Source organism: Hibiscus syriacus, unplaced genomic scaffold (assembly GCF_006381635.1).
Source record: "Hibiscus syriacus cultivar Baekdansim isolate YM2019G1 unplaced genomic scaffold, ASM638163v2 tig00110576_pilon, whole genome shotgun sequence".
NCBI classification, from domain to species: Eukaryota; Viridiplantae; Streptophyta; class Magnoliopsida; order Malvales; family Malvaceae; genus Hibiscus; species Hibiscus syriacus.
This window is the reverse complement of record NW_024062787.1, coordinates 127725-144394: the sequence shown is the minus strand read 5'-3', so window position 1 is coordinate 144394 and position 16670 is coordinate 127725. Positions and strand designations below refer to the sequence as shown.

General features: G+C 36.5%; 1 protein-coding gene across 1 annotated transcript; it reads right to left on the bottom strand.

Annotated features, from left to right (window-relative positions):
• Window positions 1-14498: 14498 nt before the first annotated feature.
• On the bottom strand, window positions 14499-16594 carry LOC120133074 (syntaxin-22-like). Its single transcript, XM_039149732.1, has 5 exons — window positions 16557-16594; window positions 16337-16463; window positions 15146-15193; window positions 14774-14913; window positions 14499-14577 (listed from the first exon to the last, which is right to left on the bottom strand). Exons 1-5 carry the CDS (start codon window positions 16592-16594, stop codon window positions 14499-14501), a joined length of 432 nt encoding a protein of 143 aa, XP_039005663.1.
• Window positions 16595-16670: the final 76 nt, after the last annotated feature.

The following is a 16670-nucleotide window of genomic DNA, read 5'->3' as shown; positions in this document are numbered from 1 at the left end:
ATAAAACATTTTAAAACTTCTTCATCAATATTTTCACCTTTTGAAAAATAGAAAGAGAAAAGAAAAACATTTTCAAACAAGACAATATCTCTATAGTAGATCTTAGCAATTGATACATGTCTCCCAAACATAGAAGCTCATGCTCAGAATTGGGGCAAGAAAAGTGGAAATTTTGGGGTAATAACAAGTTGACACAAGTCAAGAATTTCAAGGGATACTCTATATTTGATATTAATAATTTGAATCATTTCAAGAAGATTTGACCTTTGCAAAAAGACCTGGTTCCCCGATCAAGTCAAAAAAGACAAATCAAAGGCAGTTGAAAGTAGAATGGTTACTGCAGCTAAGCACTAAATGATACATGGACTTAGCCACTAAGGTTAAATAATATAGGGAATTAGCCACCAATGTTAAATGGTACATGGACTAAGGCCATCTAAGTAGACAATAGAGGAAATTTTATATGTTATGATTGAAGATTGTTCACTAAAAAGGGATAAAGTCCCCATTCCCATATTGAATAAAGAAAATATACATCAACATTGATATACAAGAATTTGCATCTTTGTATGAAACATTCATCACCACATACAACAATAAATTTGGACTTCTTTTTCAAAATGATTCTTTTGAAATTTCTCTTGAAATTACATCTTACCAAAACATCATATAAATTTTATTCTAACACTCTTGAAACATTCAAAATAGGTGCATTCATACATGCATATTTTTTTACAAGCCTTGTAGGAAAGGAAATATTAGTGCCGACTAGACCTCCTCAACATGAATGAGCAATATCATCATAAGAGACCAGATTTTCTTCAAACGTGAACGAGCAGTGTCGTTTTCAAAATCAAAAGACAATCAAATTTCCTCAACAAGAAGGAATAATGTTGTCCTTAGATGTGCAGTCACCCAAATACGAGTAGATGTCATCAATATGAAGGAACAATGTCATCCACTGACTAGACCTCCTCAACATGAAGGAGCAATGTCAGAACTAGATTTAACATCAAGCAAATCACCCCAAAGGCGGTCAGATTCTCTTCAACGTGAATTAGATGTTCTATTTCCAACATCAAAATTATCTTTAGGCAATCAATTTCCTCAACAAGAAGAAACAATGTTGTCTTCAAATGCGCATTCACCCATATACGACTAGATGTCCTCAACATGAAAGAATAATGTCGTCCACTCACTAGACCTCCTTAACATGAAAGAGCATTGTCATCATAAGTGACATATTCTCTTCAATGTGATTGAGTTGTGTCGTTTCCAACATCAAATTATTTCAAGACAATCAGATTTCCTCAATAAGAAGGAACAATATTGTTTTTAGATGCATAGTCATTCAAATATGGCTAGTTGTCCTCATCATGATGGAACAATTCTGTCAATAAATATCGATTGTATCCTTTGGGATTGCTTCTCCTAAAGAAAAAATTTCATCTTGCTTATCACAACTTCTCTTGAGATAATTTTATCTCAAAAGCGAAAAATTTTATCCCACATGAGATAATTTCTTTTGAAACTATTTTTTTCTCGCTTGAGACAGATTCTTTAAAATCTCAAAGCATCGTCATCGTTTCTCTTGAAATAAGTTATGTCTTACTTAAAATTTATTTCTCTTGAAAGTTCTACCTTTTTGAGAATGCTACTCTTGAAGTAGGATTTTGAAATAAAAATATATCCCTTTGAGATAAATATCATCTTTAGTCTCTCGTGAGACAATATCAATATTCAATTTAAAAGTGGAACTAGACAAAAGCTCGTTGTTTATTTATTTTTTCCCTACTATTGTTAACACAATAACGGATAAAGAGGGGCAGTTGTAGACACTCGTTTTTATTTGAGTTGTCTTTTTTATTTTATTTTATTTATTTTATTTTATTATTATATTATATATAATAATTAATAATATTTTATTTTATTTTATTTTTCAAACCCAAATACGACATAAATTACTAACAACATGCCCAATGAATGAAGCCTGTGTACACCAAGCCCAAGCAAGTTAGGTTTCATCATGTTTCAATCCAGCCGCCCAATCTTAGCCGTCAGATCTAGATGAAGATCAATAGCCTAGATGCAATTCAAACTAGGGTTTCACCTAACCTTAGGGAGCCTGCCGCCGTCGCCTACTGCCATGGTCCATACACTGCCGCGCTGCCACTATCCCTACTCCTACCACCGCCGTCGCCTAGGCCAAGTCAGCCCCATCGTCGATGTTTCATCTGATAACCAACAAGAAATCAATCAAATCAGTTATAAAGCAAAATGAATAAACCTATTAAAATAAAGGAAAAAATCCAAAGAAATCAAAAGTATCAAATATCAAGTAGGATATTCATGCCTACTATTGATCATCTCGGTAACATCAAAACACACCACCAAATATAACATTCAAAGAGGATTCGAACGGAGAGAGAATGGGACACAACAAAAAAATCAAAGAGAGAATGATTTGAACAAAAATAAAAAAAATGAGAAAGAAGAAAAGGGTGTAGTTCTTACCTTGTTCGAAACACTCTGTGAACTCTAAATGTCACTGGAGAAGGAGTTTTATCTATAAAGCAACGAAGGTAATCTTGCAAAATCTTTAGATGTAAGTCGAGGGGAGTTATTTTTAGTGGATTTGTGATAGAAATGAAAGCTTTTTAGGATAGGAGTTATGAACTCCGATCATCGTGAGTGGCGACAAAGTGCAGCGATGACGTGCTCCGGTGAGGACCGACTATGCTCAGGCGAAAGGGAGGAGAGAGGATTTGATAGAATTCTCTCAAAATGTTTTGAGAGATTTGAGTGAAACGAGCAAGCCTTAGAAATTAGGTCTCATTTTTAGGGCTATATATCAAACGCAAAATGACATCGTTTTGTACTCCCCTCACCCATGTTTTTGAGATTTTAAGGGTAAATTGTTGTTTTGATCACTGATATTTTGTAACCTTTTGGTGTAGTCATGAAATGCAATGGGATATTTCTATTTTCAAAGCTTGAATATTTTCATTCTTCCATTTTAGTCATTATATATTATTTAAATGTTATGGTTAAATGCTTGGCTTGGCTTGTTAATTTAAAAATTGTTACATTTTAGTCCTTATTTTATTTCCTGTTGTGTTATGGTTTAATGCATGGTTTTCTTATTAATTTTTAATTCATTACGTTTTGGTCCTTATTCACTCTTTATCATTATACCATTCCTTGAATTTAGAGGATGAAATCTTCTAACTATTTTCTCTTATTTACAATAATTGGAATCTTTAAAAATATTATGCAATCCAATAACTAAGAATGATACTTTTATGATAAGTTCTAATTAAGAAGTATAAATAAATATTCTAAAAATATTTAAAATTTATAATTAAAATTATAAATATAACAAACATTATAATAACTTTATAAATAAAATATTTAAGAATTTAACTATGATAGATTTAGTTGTTTGGTGTTTTTGTTTTAAAAGAATATTTATGATAAATTTATTATTATTATCACTCAATTATAAAAGTAAATCGGAAGATTATAGCTTAGATTTATAAAGTTTATGGTATTTTTTTACGAAACAGATACCAGGCTCACGTTCAAAAAGCTCAAAAGGAGTAAATTGTAAATTCTAGGGATAATGGTCATCAACGGTGACAACATTGATGAGTGACAGTCAATGACAATAGATTTTAGTTGAATTTATGGCTCAAATTGATTTTTATCCAAATTTTAAGGATTAAAAAGATATTTTATCTAAAGTTTAGAATTAAATTAGTATTTGTTCTAAAGTTCATGAGTTAAAATAAAAATTAATCTCTTCTAACTACATGCCTTGTCATCAAATTAACACGAATAAACAACTCAATGATTAAATGGTAATCAATAACATAAGTGACTAAAATTTAATAAATGGATAAAGTAAATGATTGAAATATTAATTTTTTAGATTTAATGAGAAAATGTATATAAATATAAAAACAAAATGATGCAAAACAGAGTTTTAGCAGCGTTTTTTTAGTCCTATAACGGTGTTTTTAAGCGCCGCTAAAAGTACTAGTGGCGATAGGAAAAACGCCGTAAGAAGCGCCGACCATACTAGCGTCGCTAAAGTTAGTGATGTTTTAGAACAAAAAACGCCGCAATAGGTCAAGATCTATTGTGGCGTTTTTGGAACAAACATCACAAAAGGTCGATATCTATAGCGGCGTTTTGAAACAAATGCCGTAAAAGGTTGAGATATATAGCGGCATTTTTGTAAAAAAACGCCGCAAAAGGTCAGATCTATAGTTGGCTCCTTGGCATCACATCTACGCCTTGACACACAATATCCAGAGCAGCTAATATCTACAGAAAATAAAAGAAGGTAAAAATATGATCGAGCCATTGTACAAAGTCTTTTTTGGCAAGTAACATTAATCATAAAATATAAACCATAACCTCCAGCAACACATATTTTTAAATGAGAAAATCGCCTCAGTGACCAAAAAAAAGTTATAATATACGATTTTAACCAACTTTTTTTTGGATTTGCCAAAATGACCAACAAAATCGCAACGCGAAATAAAAATCGCAACGCGATCCCCAGAATCGCAAATCAGTTTCCAAAATCGCAACACGATTCTTGAAAATCGCAATGCGATAGTACAAATTCGCATTTCGATTTTCCAAAATCGCAACGCGAATATGAAAATCGCAACGCGAACACATAAATCGCAACTCGTATCCGTAAATCGCAACGTGTATCCGTAAATCGCAACGCGTATGGGTAAATCGCAATGCGTATCCGTATATCGCAACGCGTATCCGTAAATCGCAACGATAATACATAAAATCGCAACGCGTATCCGTAAATCGCAACGCGATATTTAAAGCGCCATTATAATCGCTACGCGTATTTTATTTTCAAATTACAAAAACGAATATTAAGACAAAATCCCGTAATCGCAACTCATAACCTAAAACCTAAAATCACAACTCAGTCCCATCTCCATCTCTCACTCTCTACGGCGAAGAAATCCGTCCCCATCTCCGAAGATTTCCGTCCCCATCTCCGGCGAAATCCCTCACAACCATTCACGGTCAGAAATCCCTCACAATATTCAGAAATGGAAAATCAACATCCGAGGGTTAGTTTTTTTAATTATTTTTATTTTGAAATGTTTGCATTATTGTAGGTTTTTCATATTGAAACTGATGATAAGTTTACTGGTCATTTCAATAATAGATTAACCATTTCACTTAGATTTCATTTCGCGTTACGATTCTGTCGTTGCGATTTTCATTTCGCGTTGCTATTTTCTCGTTGCGATTTTCAAGTTAGTATTTGTCTTTGTCTTTGTTCTGTCTTTTGGTTGAAGTAATGCAATCCATTCAAGTTTCAATTTGCAGAAGAGTCGCAACGAGATAAATGAAAATCGCAACGAGAGAATGACTGTCGCAACGAGAGAAATGAAAATCGCAACGCGATATGAAAATTGCAACGAGAGAATCGCAACGCGAAACCAAAATCGCATTGCGATTTTCATTTCGCGTTGCGATTCTCTCGTTGCGATTTTTATTTCGCGTTGCGATTCTCTCGTTGCGATTGTCATTTCACGTTGCGATTCTCTCGTTGTGATTTTCATTTCAACCAAAAGACAAAACAGTGTTGCAAATTTTAGTTTCAAGAATAAACTACTACTTTTTATGTTTATTGTTTTTGGTATATCTTCACAGTGTAGTTTTTGGTATATCTAACTTGGTATGTTTATTGTTTTTGTAGAAATTTTTTTCGGCTCAATTGACCTTGAGAAATAAAGTCAGCCTGGCCACTACAATTGCTTCGAAGCTTTCACCTACTCAAAGACAATTGTTTGAGGAAACCTGCTTCGGGCCATGGCTGAGAGTACAGCATCCGGGTGGAGATGCTAATTTGACCCATTTGTGGCTTCAGACCATGACATCAAATCTACCCGACAGTATACAACGTGGTGAGGAAGAGATATGGTTTCATTTTCCACCAGCGTATACTTGTTTTGGGCGGAAGGAGTTCTGCTTAATCACTGGTCTACGATTCGGACACGATGATGTAGGCCGGTACACTCGTCATATCGCCCGCCCATCATGGTTATCCCGGGTTTTTCCGGATGAGTCAATGGAGAAGCCGAACCTACATGTCGACGACCTGAAGAAATTGTTTAATAAGAAAGCTGGTTTCACTCGGATGGATGACGTCGATGTTGTCCGAGTATGCCTTCTACTACTTGTGTATTCCGGCTTTTTAGGCAGAGAGGCCAGACAACCTATTCATCGGGAGCTAATAATATTGGTAGAGGACCTGAATGCATGGAATCTGTTTCCGTGGGGTTCGTATATATGGAAAGCTACCTGGACTAAGTTGTCGTCTGCCTTTGATGACCGCAAAAGTTTACGGGGCGATGGGTCCAAATACACTTTGTCAGGCTTTGTTTGGGCCTTTAAGGTAAGAATTTCTATATAATGTTTCTAAAATTATAATTAATTATTTAACAATTACTAATTTTGTTATTATATTGTTTGTAGATTTGAATATTCGAGGCTTTCCCCAGCATGCGTACATATGCAATAAAAACGTCAAATGATATTCCCAGGGCTATTTCCTGGAAGAGGAAAACTCTGTTGGATTGGGAAGACTTAATACCATATGCGACAATAAATAATGTAAGTTAACACAAATACTTTCATATAATATATAAACAAGTTATTAATAGTAGACGTTTAACTTTGTTTGAGTTTTTATATTTTAGGAGGCCAACATTCCATTACAAAGACTGACACCCACGGAGGAAGAGCTTGCCACTGATTGGTGGCAAGCTAGTCAGAGTTTTTTTGATGGCACGGATGATGAGCAGCATCCACTTCCTCCAATTCGAGAGCCATCACCTCACCTAGAGCCATCACCCGATCGACCCGACTATACACCTCTAGAACGAGAGCCATCACCTATCCCGTCACATCATCGAGCCTCTTCTCCACCATCACCTCATGATAGGCGACCGGCAAAGATGCCACGACTCCTATCTCCCTGTTCTCCACCTCCACCTCAACGGGATGAGTCAAGGGAGTTACGTGATGAGGTCAATGCCTTGCGTGAGGAGATCGTACTCTACGCGATAACGATGGTGCATGGCGTGTGGAGGTGTCAACTTTACGTGGTGAGGTTGCCGCTCTACGTGAGATGATAGTATCGTTGCAGAATGAGGTTCATACTCTACGCAACGAGGTAAGTTTAAGATTTTCCATATTTAACTTAATGATAAATTTACTCGTAATTTCACTTAGATTAGCCATTTCACTTAGATTGCTTAGTAAATTTATTCGGTTGCTGCCAATTCTGCTAAACTGTGTATTCTTTAACACTGTGAAATAGTATTTGTCTTTGTTTTGTCTTTTGGTTGAAAGTAAATTTGTTCGGTTGCTGCCAATTCTGCTAAATTGTGTATTCTTTAACACTGTGAAATAGTATTTGTCTTTGTTTTGTCTTTTGGTTGAAAGTAAATTTGTTCGGTTGCTGCCAATTCTGCTAAACTGTGTATTCTTTAACACTGTGAAATAGTATTTGTCTTTGTTTTGTCTTTTGGTTGAAAGTAAATTTGTTCGGTTGCTGCCAATTCTGCTAAACTGTGTATTCTTTAACACTGTGAAATAGTATTTGTCTTTGTTTTGTCTTTTGGTTGAAAGTAAATTTGTTCGGTTGCTGCCAATTCTGCTAAACTGTGTATTCTTTAACACTGTGAAATAGTATTTGTCTTTGTTTTGTCTTTTGGTTGAAAGTAAATTTGTTCGGTTGCTGCCAATTCTGCTAAACTGTGTATTCTTTAACACTGTGAAATAGTATTTGTCTTTGTTTTGTCTTTTGGTTGAAAGTAAATTTGTTCGGTTGCTGCCAATTCTGCTAAACTGTGTATTCTTTAACACTGTGAAATAGTATTTGTCTTTGTTTTGTCTTTTGGTTGAAGTAATGCAATCCATTCAAGTTTCAATTTGCAGAAGAAGAAATAGTTTACTTTCGCAACACGAAACTTAAAATCGCAACGCGAAATAAAAATCGCAACGACAGAATCGCAACGCGAAACCAAAATCGCAACGACAAGATCGCAACGCGAAACCAAAATCGCATTGCGATTTTCATTTCGCGTTGCGATTCTTTCGTTGCGATTTTCCTTTCGCATTGCGATTCTGTCGTTGCGATTTTCATTTCGCGTTGCGATTTTAAGTTTCGTGTTGCGAAAGTAAACTATTTCTTCTTCTGCAAATTGAAACTTGAATGGATTGCATTACTTCAACCAATAGACAAAACAAAGACAAATACTAACTTCAGGGTATTAGTTTGAAACATATTTTTCTTTGTTATCTGATGCATTTTGTGAACTATGATAGAATAATGACTTGGGTGAATACAATGCAAGTTTGAAACATATTTGTCTTTGTTTTCACTGTTTAAATACCATGTCTGTTTATTTACTGATTTTTGTATTTAATTATTTAGCGGCCCGATAGAGTGGATGCTTTACGTCGGGTTATGCTTGCACGACGGAGTTCACGCATCAGACAGCGTGCACGTGCTATTAAGTCTCCGTACACCCCAATAGTGCGAAGACACCGCAAGAAGAAGCCCGACTCGCCTGTCATCCCTCAAGAGTCCACTCCTATCGTTGAAGAGGCCCCCCTATCATTCCTCGAGAGTCCCCTCCCACCGTTCAAGAGGCCACTGTCATCATTGAAGAGGTCCCTCCCACCATTCAAGAGCCCGATTCACATGGCGTCATATGTAGGCTTCTTGAGAAACCCTCTGACGTGCCGGACATGATGGATTCAAGTTGGCTCTCGTATGAGTTACCGGCCAGTACCATACCGGTATCTGAAGAGGAGAGGGAACAACTACCGGACACAATTCTGGATAACACCCTTTGGGCTAAGACCGCTGTTGATTTTTATCTACATGAGCAGAGCCAGGGGTGTTTCACTGACATATGAAAGCTCACCGATGATATCTATTTGTTGCTTGATCGGTCTTGGTGGGGCGTATTATTAGGGGTCGAAGACAATGGCTATTTCGATGGGGGGTAAGTCTTATATTTTTCTTATATTTCAATTTGATTATTTTTTTTTTAAATTTATGTAAGTCACTAATATATGTCTTTTTTTGTAAAACAGCATATCGATGCGTGGGTGACACGTCTTCTAATAATAAGAAAACTTAAGAAAAATAAAAATATACGATATACAATTATGCCGACGTCTTTTCACGCCGTTCACTTGAAGAATGCACGAGATGAATCATTTGATTTGGGCAATGGACAAGCTAAACTTTATCCTGCATGGTGGGAGGTCGATAAGGTTAGTATTTATTTTAGATTGAGTTTAAAGGTTTTATGAAATAAGTGCGCAAATGAATGAATTATTACTTATGATTGCAGGTGTTTATCCCTGTTTTGGAACGTAAACATTGGATTCTCGTCGAGCTTCAGCTCCCATCCCTTAAGACAATAGTGTATGACAGCATGATAAATTACATATCATTGGCTGATTTAAGAGATGTTATTAAGGGATGGAGCTCTCATTTGGCTAAATTCTTGGATGCGATCAATTATTGGACTCGTTCTGGAAACAAGAAGCCAAAGAAGCTCAATATTACAGTTATTAGAGACGAGACCGCGCCACAACAAACGAGCGGAGCCAGAGGAGATTGTGGTCCTCTCGTATGCTTGGCGTTGGAGCGTTTGACGACGGGAAGCATCAAGTATCTACCTCCCACCGATAGAGATAGAGCTGCAGTAGGCTTGTGGTTTCGGCATTATATGGCTAAATCGATATATACGAGACGCTGCCTACCTGCATCCGCGTTATAAAAATGTCCATAAACAATTGGTAAGTTTATATACTTTTGGTTTGAAAATGTTTGGTTAAGTACCTAGAATTCAATAATTTGCTGTTTGTAGGTTTTAGATGTGTAGAAAGTGTTGTTTGAGCAAATGTTTGGTTTCTGCAGGTTAATCTCAGAAGTGAACTACGTGAAAATGATGTATGGCTGCAAAAGTTGATTTAATAGTTTAATTGATTGTTTTTTGATTGTTTAATTGATTTGTAAAAGTTGATTCAATAGTAGATGATCGGAAATAAGAATTATTGCTTATTTTTTGATTGTTTAATTGATTTGTAAAAGATGATTTGTAAAAGTTGATTTGTGTAATTGATGCGAACATAATTCTTATTTGTGCTTGTTTAATTGATTGAAATGTAATGGTTGATTTTGTTGATTTCAATCTGCATTATGTTGAAGGCAAAAATGACTATCGCAATGCGAAATGAAAATCGCAACGAGAGAATCGTAATGCGAAATGAAAATTGCAATGCGGAAATGAAAATCGCAACGAGAGAATCGCAATGCGTTTTTCATTTCGCATTGCGATTCTCTCTTTGCGATTTTCATTTCGCATTGCGATTTTCATTTCGCATTGCGATTCTCTCGTTGCGATTTTCATTTCGCATTGCGATTTTCATTTCGCATTGCGATTCTCTCGTTGCGATTTTCATTTCGCATTGCGATTTTCATTTCGCATTGCGATTCTCTCGTTGCGATTTTCATTTCCGCATTGCGATTTTCATGTTGGGATTTTCATTTCGCGTTGCGATTGTAATTTCCGTGTTGCGATAGTCAAATGCATGCCTAATAGTGATAACAACTGAATAACAAGAGTTGGTTAAGTCAAAATGGTTGGCCTGAGTCATTAATTCAACTGAAAATGTTAAAAGTTCACACATAAAATCCACATAATACAACGTTTGCATTTAAAAATCACCTAAGTTAACAGTCCCAAAAGGTGAAGCCAATTGTGATTGGGATTTTAAAGATGATTTCCTTTTGCTTGACACCATATGAGCTTTGGATTTTGATGAGGATCCATATTTTGGTAGAGGAAAAGATGATTTTGATGGCACTGGTGATCCACATGTCAACCTTGTATGACCACTTTCCTTGCACCGACTACATGTCGATCTCTTCTTCTCTTCACCCTTAGACGGTATACGATCGTGACTTTTTGGTCGGCCAGGTAGCCTTCTGTCCATGGCTGGTGGCAAAACTGTTTGTAAGTCATCTGGTATGTCCCACTCAGAAGGATGTGGAATAGGGTAGACAATCTCGGCATAAGTCTGTCGATAAACTTCTGTAGTGTAGCAATCCATAGCGTATGCGCTTGAATCATCTTGGTTTAAATGAAGAGCAACTTTTATAACATGGCCACACGGATAACCAGATGTTTGCCATTTCATACAACTACACGTCTTTGCATTTAGATCGACTAGCCCATTTAAGTTATTATCCAGTACTTGAAACAAAGTGTTTGAACATGGTTCAACTCTCCATGACGTTGACTTCACAACACGTTTCGTTATCTTTTTTTCAGTCCATGGTGTAACACGATGTTCCAATGTTCCTGTAAATTTAAATAAACAATACTTAGTAAAATATATAAATATGATAAGTTACGAATTCAAAGAAATAATACCTGCATGGTTTCTTTTCTTGTAGTACCACTGTTGAATAGAGGCTCGAAAAAACTCCATTAACATAGTAATGGGTAATTTCCGGGAATGACGACTTAGAGCGTTGATTGATTCTGCACTATTAGACGTCATGAAACCATATCTTGCTCCAAGTTGATGTACTCTTGACCATCTTTCAAACCCGACATCTTCTAGTGTTTGAGCACACTGAGGCAAAACACGTCTTAAACAATTTATATGCTTATTGAAATCCACTTCCCGATAAGCTTTTACAACCTTCCAGTATGTCCATTTGTGCTTTTTTATACCAGCAGACCTTGATTTTAGATTTCTATACAAATGAACACCACAAAGTCCATGAAAAGCATCTGGGAAACACCTTCTAACAGCGTTGTCAATTGAGTTTGCCCTATCGGATATGATTGTCAGATTGCTAATAGGACCTATGCAATCCCTAAGATGCCCCATAAACCATGTCCATGAATCAGAGGTTTCAGATTTGCCAACCCCGTAAGCTATTGGCAATATCCCATTGTTAGCATCCATGGCTACTGCTAATAAGTTTACTCCAAGGTATCGACCTTTCAAATGTGCTCCGTCAACTATAATAACTGGGCGCATGCAAGTAATAAACGAACGAATCTACAAAATAATATACACAAGAAATATAATCATTTAAATGTGAAATGCATGTAACTAACAAAAATGAGTCAACAAAATTATATTGATTTACTAACCGTAGCACCAATGGCGATAAACAGCAACTCAAAGCGTCCATCTCTATCTGTTTTGATATGAGTTACCGACCCAGGATTTTTCAGCTTTAAATTGTGACAATAAGCCGGCAGTTGGGCAAACGATGCTTCTGGCGACCCCCTCAACAATTCCAAGGCATAACATTTGGCTCTCCAAGCTTGAGAATATGATATACTAATCTTGAACCGAGCATTCATGTCAGTCATAATTTCATGTCCCCGATATACCCTGCCATTCAAAAACATTAACTCAGCCAGAAAACCACCCAACACCTTTTTGTTTGCCTGTCTATGGTGAGGAAAAACTTGGGTTCTTGAACATGTATGTTTATCAATAAAAGTCCTAACTTGAAACATTTTGCAATCTTTTATTCTCTTTGCAATCATACGCCACGTACAGTTTTTGTCAATCATACACCTTGTTTCGAAACGATCTTTGCTTGATTTGTTAACTTTTAGTTGATAGCCATCTTCCACACATTTCGTATACAAAGCTATCTTCAAGTCTTCCTTTGTATCAAAACAATCATCTTTCTTGATACGAATAACTTTTGTGTAACAATCAACTGCTTTCTTTACCAACTCTTCTTCCGGTATCTGAAGTAATTATGGCATATTCCAGTTATACGCCCGTGGCATTTTCTTTTCTTCGGGGACTTTTTCTTCTTCTTTTCTTCTTCAGGATTATATGAATTACAGAATGGATGTTCAACATGTTCATTCACAGTCGTAACTTCCTCCTCATTATCATCAACAATATCTTCTTCGGCAACGACTGTTTCATCATCAAAATTCGGGTATTGACCAATATCAAAATCATTACACGCAGGGTCTGTTTCTTCTTCTGAAACATCATCAAAATCCGTGTACTGACAAATATCAAAGTCTGGATATTGACCAAGACCAAATTTCGAATACTGACTAGTACTCACAATTTTTCTGTTGGCTCATCATCGTCTAACTGGTCAATACGAAAACCGGAATTTGGTGCTGAAAGTTGATTGGGATTTGGATTAGAGAAAGGTTGTGGGTTTTGAGAAAAACTTAGTTGATTACTACCCGCTACTGACCCAACAATACTACTTCTAGGTTCAACAACATACAATGTAACATCATCTTGTGAAACCCTAATGTAAGCAATGAATCGTTCAACATCTTCATTGTCGGTTAACAAATAAACTTTACCATTTCTCTGATAAGATAGCCTAAATCCACTTAGGGGCTCTAAATTCAATTTATTTGAAACACGTAGCATTAGAGTTTCATAAGTTAACTTTTGTAAAGACAATTTTAGTTGAAGATTCATGGGTAAAGGCATATATTGTAAAACACCATGAACATTATCCCATGACCCTCCAAAACACAAATCTATCCAAACATGATCAATATTAGATGATTTCATGGTTGTAAATTAATTTACTAAACAGACGAGCTGCGAAACTAAAACCTGTTGCCGGATTGGGAAGGATGTCGTTGGATATAGGAACGGATGTCGCCGGAGAGAGTGATAGATGGAGATGGAATGAGTTGCGATTTAGGGATTTAGTTTATGATTTCAGTGTTATATACCCAAGATTTCAGTGTTGTGATTTACAGATTCTCGTTGCGATTTACGGATTATCGTTGCGATTTACAGATTCTCGTTGCGATTTACGGATTATCGTTGCGATTTACGGATACGCGTTGCGATATACGGATACGCATTGCGATTTACCCATACGCGTTGCGATTTACGGATACACGTTGCGATTTACGGATACGAGTTGCGATTTATGTGTTCGCGTTGCGATTTTCATATTCGCGTTGCGATTTTGTAAAATCGCAATGCGAATTTGTACTATCGCATTGCGATTTTCAAGAATCGCGTTGCGATTTTGGAAACTGATTTGCGATTCTGGGGATCGCGTTGCGATTTTTATTTCGCGTTGCGATTTTGTTGGTCATTTTGGCAAATCCAAAAAAAGTTGGTTAAAATCGTATATTATAACTTTTTTTTGGTCACTGAGGCGATTTTCTCTTTTTAAATTGATTCTCAAACTCAATTTTATTATAAGCCTAAATACCAGGAAAAACTGCATAACGATTCAAATAAGTCCAGCATCTATTTAAAAAACATGTACAAGCTGCCAAACGAACATGAACTACAGAAAGAAATCCCAAAATCCATGTCCAAATTTCAGAAGTGATCACCTTATGAAAAGGGTAAGAATTCATAAAGAAAAACTGAAAAAGTTACTTTCTTGATTCCATAAGAAGGGCTCGCTGTTTGGCACTTTTATCTGATGCAACCTCTACCTCACCAGCAGTGTAGCTGAATAAAATAGGAAGAACCCTCTAGTGAGAATAACGGTAACAAGCAAAAGTTTAAGGCATTTCGAAATGGATGTTTTATGAAGGATTTTCAGGACCATCTTGTTATTGACTCAATTTCCAAGTATGCCATGAGAACAAAAGCATTCAAATCACTTATAAATCTAAGTACATGTAAACTCTCAGATGATAAATACCTTGAAGGAATAACTGTTTGGGGAACGAAAGGAGTGTATGATGTTTCTCTTTCAGCAGCAAGCCGTTGAGCTTTCTGGAATTCTTTCAAAACTGCTTGAAAGTCTTTTGCAAGTTTGGCATCAGTTACCTTCTTGTTTGCCTACAATTACACGGATATAAAGGGCATCAAGTACTTCCAGAGAGGAGGGGTCGAGCAGTAATAAAAATAATTTCAATAAACCATTTACGAATTACCATGAGTTCGAAATATAGAACATGAGGAACATCATGAACAACAAACGGTACAGTCATATCTCCTTTTCATTGACTTAAAAAGTAAAAGATAAGGCTGATCAATGAAACCCAAAATCATAACCAAGAAATAAACTTACACCGACTTCAGCACGATGATCTGTTTCACTAGCTTGTTTAAGTTTAGCCTAAGTGTCCTTCACCAATTGTCCAATATGTAACCTCGTTTTATTTCTGTAAAGTAAGATTTGTTAGGTATACTCCCCACTCATAAATCTAATTACACCATTTAGACAAAATCAATCAAGAAATGCGAAAGATAGCAACTGGTTGCCCATGCAATACAATGATGAGATCACTGAGTAGGAATGGCAAACGGGCGGGTCGGGTGCGGATACCTCCTCCCCATCCCCATACCCACCTAATATTTTCAATCCACCACCCGCCCACCACCCATGATGGGTACAAATTTTCAAATCCACACCCGCCCACGCGGGTACATTTTCAAATCCATCCCCACACCCACTACCCACTAGCGACATACCCATCTAGACCCGCCTGATAGCAAACTAATGGGATGTTGGAGTTGGTTCCCAGACAGTTCGTGATGGGGTAGCAGCGCATGCTTCAATTTGTTAGAGGAGTAGCTCTACGAATGTTATGGAGACAGATTGTAGGGAGCATGTAGTCGCAGAGCTGGATTGTTGTGTTGCTTTCGATGTTAATGCTCATAGTGCGCCTAATATGGGTTTTGAGGGGCTAAAGAACATAGAAACTGATGCTTTTGATGTTAATGCTTATAGTACGGTTAATTTGTGTTTGGATGGGCAGCATGGGCTAAAGAACATGGAAAGTGACGTGGTTAGTGGGATTATGGGTTTAATTAAAGAGTCGAATATTTCCCTAATTAAAGACCAGATTAAAGACTAAATATCCTTAATATTTGGATAAATTATATGTTATATATTATACAATATTAAAATTTATAAATTAGTCTCTAAAATTACACCTAAATTCATAATGGTCCAAAATTTAATAGATATTTAGCTGGGAGGGCGGATGTGGGGTGGGCGGATGCGGGGCGGGTAATGTCTCAAACCCATTACCCGCCCACCACCCATGATGGGTACCACTTTATAAATCCACACCCGCCCACTACCCGCTAAAATTATACCCATCCCCGCTCCAATTGGAGCGGATACGGTGCGGAATCTACGAAACTGTACCCGTTTGCCATCCCTATCACTGAGTGAGCGAGAAAATAAAAAACCCAACATTATATATACAAACGACATTATTTATCACCCCTAATTAAACCCCAGCAAAATTACCTTAACACCAGCATCCATACATGTTTTCACAACATCTTTAGCACCTGTGCAACAAGGCAACGCAGAAACAAACGAAATCGAAGCAGCCTCAATTTTCCATAATTTTCTTGAAGCTGCTAAATCTAATCTAATTTAACAAAAACGAAACCGAATTTACACAATTCTAAAACTAAAAAAAAGAATCATGAAATATATATAAGAAGAAACAAGAACCTTTGACAAATTCTTCAAGTTCTGAAGCACAAAGCTTAGACACATCGATAGTGTTCTGAACAAAGAGACGGTTGTCCTGGTAATCTTCTTTTTCTTCGACCTTCTCTAGGGCTTGTAGATT